This window comes from Branchiostoma floridae, chromosome 2 (genome assembly GCF_000003815.2).
Source record: "Branchiostoma floridae strain S238N-H82 chromosome 2, Bfl_VNyyK, whole genome shotgun sequence".
Taxonomy (NCBI): domain Eukaryota; kingdom Metazoa; phylum Chordata; class Leptocardii; order Amphioxiformes; family Branchiostomatidae; genus Branchiostoma; species Branchiostoma floridae.
The window spans coordinates 9,282,292-9,289,817 of NC_049980.1; the positions used below are offsets into that span (position 1 = coordinate 9,282,292).

The following is a 7,526-nucleotide window of genomic DNA, read 5'->3' on the forward strand; positions in this document are numbered from 1 at the left end:
AAGGTGGGCGTTAGGTAGGCGGGGCACTTGCATGGGGGCGGGGTACACATTTGGGTAAAGTTGGACCGAGCTGAAAGCTATCATATACACACTTATCGAAAAAGTACCAATAGGGTCCATCCAAAACAAAACTGTTCAGATATGCAGCTTATACTCTTTATTCTTCAGTGCAAGGCCGGGTATGCAATATAAACAAATATTAATAATAAAACAAACAAACAAAATTAGCCAAGGATCCACTCATTGAACAGTTGTGTGCCCTAAACCCATAATGGCACAGTCCATAGAACTAGACCACTGGTCATTCAACTCTAACCTTACCCGGGCGGCGGCGGCTCTTTTTCAGTAATCCATCATCTATTAACCAGTTAACATTAGTGAGGGTCTACATGGAGGGTCCCGACAACGATTTACGCTGAATTCAGAAGAACCCCTATGTATTACGCTAAATCAAGGAAGGCAATTACGCTAAATTTGGTCGCCTCGCAATAACGTAGATAAGATGATTTTCCCTGCGAGTTACGGAAAATAAGAATAGGCTGCCTACGCCTTACCGAAAAGAGCAAGCAGACCCTCATTATTGACCTTTATCCATAGGGTAACCTTTATCCGTTGTATATAAAAAATAGGGTAATTTGGGATCGATAAGTCGATGGAAGGTAGTTTCACATTGCATTTTGAAAATGTTGATTTTAAACCCACGTCGTTGACCTGAAATCTGTTTTTTGCAACAACGAATTTAGGTTTACCCCACAGATTAAGGTGAACTAGCATTAAGTGGAAACAGGTTTTCCTGCAGAATCATTTTTGTTGTAATTTTCTTCAGTATACACTGAACAGACACTGTCATGGTAAATATTTATAAACGAGCATAACTATGCTGATTAATTTCCTAGAACATGTCTCTGTGAGGAAATGTCCAGCAGACATATTGTTTTTATTAAATAATGTAGAAGGACTGCACATGTTACAATTGTGGCGCAATAAAGTTCTATCTAAAGTTCTATCTATGTCATAATTTATTTTGATGACAGGAAAGTACTTTAGTACTTAAGTTTCGTTTCAACTCTTACTAGTACTTTAGAGATTGTCAAAAGGCCTTTGAGTAAAAAATTGTTTATTGCAAATCATACAATCAAACAGTCATACAGTCAATAACAATGAGTCACACAGCAAGGTGAATCTGGCAATCAAGGTGATGTCATTTTCATTCTACTATCATACATGTAGTTTCTTCTCTTCCCTTTTTTTGTAGGTATCCAGAAGATCGAGTACAGGCCAGATGCTGGTCCAGAGGATGTTCTCTGTTTCAAACACTACAATGCCTCAGAGGTTAGTGCTGCATAGACCCAACCAAGCTGAAGTCTGGCTCCCAGGGTATATTCTTTGCAACATCTGATATGATCCCATTGTGTGCTAACACAAAAAATATTTTTATCCCTGATTTCTGCTCCTGCATGGTGGTTACCATAACTCGTAATATAACGATGTCAAGTCAGTGGACAATGTTTTCAAATGGTCATGTGAAAATGTACTGAAGATATTGCAATTTGAAACCACCATCTGTAGACTTGATATAGGATATAGGATCCCACGCAGAGAAATGTGAACTTAAAGCGATATAAACTATAAATGTAATGATTTGTTCCACAGATTGTGTATGGGAAGTCCATGGAAGAATGGCTGAGGTTTTCTGTCTGTTTCTGGCACACCTTCAGGGGCACAGGTAGGATTTAACACCCATAAATGGTTTTACTTTCAAGTAAACTCATGACCGTGTACCTCTAGGAGTAAGCTATTTGTAAGTAGTTGACAGCATTAACTGTCACCAATTATTTGAAGGCAAGATCTGCTTCAACTAAACTGATATAAATTAGAAAAGCTCTTTCCCTGCCTTTCGGTATATTTAAGTCTAACCTTCAGTAGTAACCTTCTTGTGCATTATAACCCTTCACAAATACAGTGCATCTAGTTGAGCATACTATAGCAGTCAGAAATTAGGTGCATAGCTACAATTATGGCTGCACAAAAGTGTGTCAGGTATTTTGAGCTCTGGACCACTACAAATTGGTGCAGAAAGACATTTACATCATTAGGTTGAAAAAGTTTAAACTTTGTTCCATTACACAACAAAAGAGAAAGTCACATTTTTGGTTGAGTACTCCGACCTTCTTCAGATAGATGATTCACTGCACTGATGTTCTGGAAGTCCTCAGATGACGTCAGCACCAGTAGATGGTGGGAAGGTGGAACCATCACGGTTCAGATAGGGTTGATGCGCCCTTGTTATTTAACCTCATTAGGTTGAACATGGTATAAATACTTGAACAGGTGCGGATCCCTTCGGTTTCCCCACCCTGCACCGCCCCTGGGAGGATGGTTCGGACTCCATGGAGAATGCCAAGAGGAGACTGAGGGCTGCCTTTGAGTTCTTCACAAAGTTGGGGGTGAGAAATGTTTCACGTAATTAACTATTTCAAACTGAGGACAGTCTTTCATTGATTGAGTGTGTACTTAACAGTATTGCAGGTACATGTTTGTATAGCCACCCTTCAGTATAACAAACCAGCTTTCCTGGCACATACCAATATTGCATTATACACAGCTGGTTTATAGTATTCAACAACCTGTCACACCTAAACTAAATACATAGCAAGCTGTAAGCATTGTTTAATCCCTTCGAGGTATTTTTCTTGTGAAAAAAAAAGCAAATTTCACTTCATCATGATGATAATTCCAGAATCTTGAACATTAGAAGTAGAATGCATGTATATCACTTATATGTACAATCATATATGTTTGCTTCTGATGTTTTGGATTATGACAACATGAAATCTGATAAGTTTAATATTGTTGTTTATTTTGCTTTTCAGGTAAAATATTGGACATTCCATGACCGGTAAATATTAGTTAATAGTTTGATATTTGATCTTAATCTTTTAAGATGCCTATTTTTTTTTACTTAGGCCAACTTATCTATTATGTTGAAAGAAAACTGCTATAATTTTAGAAATTTATTAAAAGGATAATTTTGTAGTTGTATACCAGAGACATAGCCTGTATTTACACAGTATCTCACTGGCTGGGGTTAATGACCCCCTCCCTAAGGACGGCAACTGGTAGGAGTGCGATTTTAGTCACTACCAGAGACAATACTCCCAAATCAGCTATTCGGTGGGTAATAGTCGATACATTGTAATTAGAGTTTGTAGTACTTGCAAATGTTATATATTCACCTGGCAGCCATGCCATTAACTCATTCACTTTGAGTGTCAGCCTTTGTTTAGCTAAAAATAGTAAGTAACCCTCTTTTCAAGGATATTACTTAACATCCTAATTAGTTTTTTATAGCTTGTTTTTCTCATCCATTGGCAGGTGGCATCATTCTCATATACACATGTAATGTACTTCTAGGGACATTGCTCCAGAGGGGAATGATCTGGCAGAAACCAACAGGAATTTGGATGAGGTCGTTGATCTGGCTTTGAAACTGCAGGATGAGACAGGAATGAAACTGCTGTGGGGGACCTGCAACCTGTTTGCCAATCCTAGGTCAGAATCTATCAGTTTGTAAAACATAAATTAAAATGTAATGATATCTAAAGCTTCATCTGTACATTCATATGTCGATTATTAAATCATATTAATGTATAATTTTAATATTATTGATATACATGTATTCATCAGAGCCTTTCAATATGATTGTACAATATTGACACTGTTGTTGTCATGATTTAAGCAGTCTTTTTCTGAGAGCAGATGACTTGTAATTGGCATTAACATTGTGACTTATTGTACTTATGGTTGATTTTGAAGCACACTCAGATGTAAGGACTTTGCTCATACTCTGTTTTACACATATTTTTGGAACATTAAATGGAACCAAGATATACAATTATTATAAATACTTTTAAAGAAAAGAGTTCCAATGATTTTAATGTTGCTAATGGTTCTTACATCTGCTTTGAGATTACTTGAGGTCAAACAGTATGATTGTTTGTGTTGTAAAGATATCCTCTGTTCCCTCATGCATTTGTTCCCACCGGCAGGTACATGAATGGTGCAGCCACCAACCCAGATGCTCACATCGTGGCCCATGCTGCAGCACAGGTCAAGAAGGGGCTAGAGGTCACCAAACGCCTGGGCGGCCAGAACTTTGGTAAATGTAGTGTCATGCTCTATCGGGTAGTTAAACCATGTAACATGTTGATCGGACAAACCCGGTATGAGGGACTGTGGAGCCGGAAGACTTAAAAAAAAATCTGTCCCTGTCCCCTTGTTTATCATGTTACACAATTATGTCCCTCCCGCATTTACACATAAGTGGCATTTTAAGTACGTGGTCTTGTACTTTGTTGACTTGGAATCTTAAGGTTCTGAAATCTAATCCCTAGCAGGCCCAATATGTTTTTTTTTGTGAAAGGCACGTCACACCTACACTTGACGTGTCAGGTGATAATGTGACCTGTGTTTGCTAATGAGCTCTTATGATTGTAAAACCCTAAATGCCATTCATCTGAGTGTATGTATGTCACTCTGCCATATTTTCCAAAAAAAATTTCCATAAAGATATTGTCATTAAGTTGTATTCAAAACATTGTCCTATCTTTGTGCACGTGTCTTTGTTGTACAGTGTTCTGGGGAGGGCGCGAGGGTTACCACACTATCCTGAACACAGACGTGCTGGCTGAGCTGTCTCACATGGCCAGCTTCTTCAAAATGGCAGTTGGTAAGTTCATGTTTTGTGATAGGAATGACAAGGACTGACTCCAGGTATTTGTTTGCTTTCAAATACATGGTCGAAACAGTTCTGTAGTACAGAAGTAATAATCAGAAATGCATCTTGTGGCGTAATAAATTCATGGTGGAGAGGTCACCGCAAAGAACAGAATATGATATCACTGCAAACATACAAATTCATATCAATACAATAGTGTACATATACAGAATATGATTTTACCACATCAAGTGCACACATTCTAAAGACAACTGACAGTTCTAGATTTTTGTTGCTATCTTGAATTGATGCTGAGCAGTCCTCTCCAGTGTTTATCATTAAGATTAAAAGTTTTCTGTCTCTTCCAGCACACAAGAAGAAGATTGGCTTCACAGGCCAGTTCCTTTTGGAGCCCAAACCCAAGGAACCTACCAAGCACCAGTATGACTATGGTCAGTGGGAACCCATTGACTACAGTTTTTTGTTTCAAACCTGATTAGGTAACCACCTGACACAGGCAACCACCTCCAGTCACAAATCACCTGCAAGGTCCCAAGATCCATATTTGCATTCTATAGCTAGATTAACCCACCCCTCCTGAACAACCAGCAACTGTATTTTGTTCCCAAGTCAGTGCCTTGAGTGGTTGCTAAACCCAGGTTTGTCAGTGAGTACGTTTTGAGGTTAACATATTGTAATGATACTCTACCTTCCCCAATGAACTTTATATTTTGTAGTATTTTTGTGTTAGGTCACATTGACTTGATCTAAATTATGGATGACATCCTCTGGAGACCCCAAAACTAAAAAAATAAATATCCAGCAAATAAAAAACTATGCTGCTAAACCACAGAACCACAAAGCTGGCATTATGAATTGAACCACAGAACACCGTGTATCAACAGAATCAACAATTTATTATAAGTCTTTATTCGCAGATTTTTTGACAGAAAAAGGACATTTTTGGCTCCTGTACCCTACAACCAAATGACCTGAAATTTGGTATAAGAGAGCCCTCCACATATGCGCACATGGATTCAATAACACTTTCGGCATGCAGAACAACAAAATGCTTCATTTTGCGATTTTTACAATTTTTTTAATAACTGCACCGCTGCTGCACCGCACTGTGCCTGGGGGTCACAGGTGTGTCTGGTAGATCCAATTATTATCATCCAAGATATGACATATATTTGAACTATTACACATGCTGTTTTAATACACATTTGATATAATGCATTGTGGTTTCCAGATGCCATGACAGTAATTGGGTTTTTGAAGCATTTTGGCCTGGAGAAAGACTTTAAGGTAACTAACAATTTTTCATTAAGTAACATGACAGCATATCAGATATATGGCCTTTTTTTAGGTCTTAATATGTGGTAATACAACAATATACTACATTTGTACACCACATTGGAAAGTGACAACAGTAACTATACTTGCTGGCATGATCATACTCATTTATTCATACAACAGTTGGTGCTGTATCAAAACCTTAATTTATCCATTTAATTCATGAATGGATTTAAGTCAATTAACATCACATCCATCTGTTTGACAGCTGAACATAGAACCCAACCACACCACCCTGGCTGGCCATGGATATGAGCATGACGTTGTCATGGCAGCTGCGTAAGTACCTCAGCAGATACTGTTAACTTACCATAATGTTCTAATGCTTCCTGATTGGTATAGCAAGACTAAGGCCACTGTATTTTCCACAAGACAGCGATCGCTGAGTGATCATTGTTGGATTTGTAATAGGAATATGGAAACTACACAATGTTATTATGATTGTAAAAACATTCAAAAATTGAAAAAGAAGATTGTTTTTTTGTCTAACGTAATGTGTAATTCATTGAGCAACCTGTTAAATTTACAGTATTTGATTGCTCAGCACTTGCAAAGTGTACTGGAAGGGGCTGTTAGTGACAACCTGATTTGATAATAAATATTGATAATTTTCCTTTTGATTGTTATATTAAATATTCAATTTTGAATTCTACACTTAGTGTAATAAAATAGATGTTGTACATGATTTTGTACTTCCAGGTTTGGTATGCTGGGGTCCATAGACTCCAACACAGGTTCCCCTGATCTGGGCTGGGACACAGACCAGTTCCCAATGGATGTGAAGAACTGCACAATGGTTATGAAGGTACATGTCCATGTATGCCATTGCAAAATAATATCTTGGAGTCTTCAACACAAAAAGCAAGATAACTTTGATTTATATTATGTAAAATACTATACATTTTTACCATGTGAAAAAAGGAATAAAAGAAAATCAACCAAGTGAATTGAAATTATGCTTGTACTGTTAAGTCCCTATATGGATCAAATTCCATGGACCCATGGGCAGGGATTCACTGAATCTCAGGGTAAGCCACAGCTAGGATATGTTGTGATGGATTGCAATCATTTTTGATATAAAGCCCTGGGAAGTATAACTTCTGCATGTAAAAGAACACATTCTATAAAGAAAAGTAGGGGTGGTCTGATGTGCTTCAGACTTAAAAAAAGCCCGGAAAAAACACATCGCAATATAACATGTAGGTTCTTGATAAAACATCATGTTTCACCATAAGTGATGATGACAAAAGAAGACAAATATACTTTACAATTGTTCTGAAAAGCTCTACATTTTCCATCCCCCCCTACCCCCCACCCCTCTGCACGAACTTAGGTAACCTCATCCACACACACCCATCCGTCGACTCGTATCAAATGATTTCCAAAAACATACCACAAAAACAATCTAACCGTTCATTTTCCCAGCGTCGCCTTAACAGCCCCCAGCCCGTCC

General features: G+C 38.0%; 1 protein-coding gene across 1 annotated transcript; it reads left to right on the forward strand.

The window, feature by feature from the left end:
* Positions 1-1,255: 1,255 nt before the first annotated feature.
* Positions 1,256-6,878, forward strand: LOC118405503 (xylose isomerase-like; the record flags this gene model as incomplete). Its single annotated transcript, XM_035805009.1, is given in 11 exon segments — positions 1,256-1,332; positions 1,654-1,726; positions 2,332-2,447; positions 2,874-2,899; positions 3,415-3,552; positions 4,050-4,159; positions 4,634-4,729; positions 5,086-5,169; positions 5,970-6,025; positions 6,282-6,352; positions 6,773-6,878. Coding segments are annotated over 11 exon segments (953 nt in total), but the record flags the coding sequence as incomplete, so codon positions are not given.
* Positions 6,879-7,526: the final 648 nt, after the last annotated feature.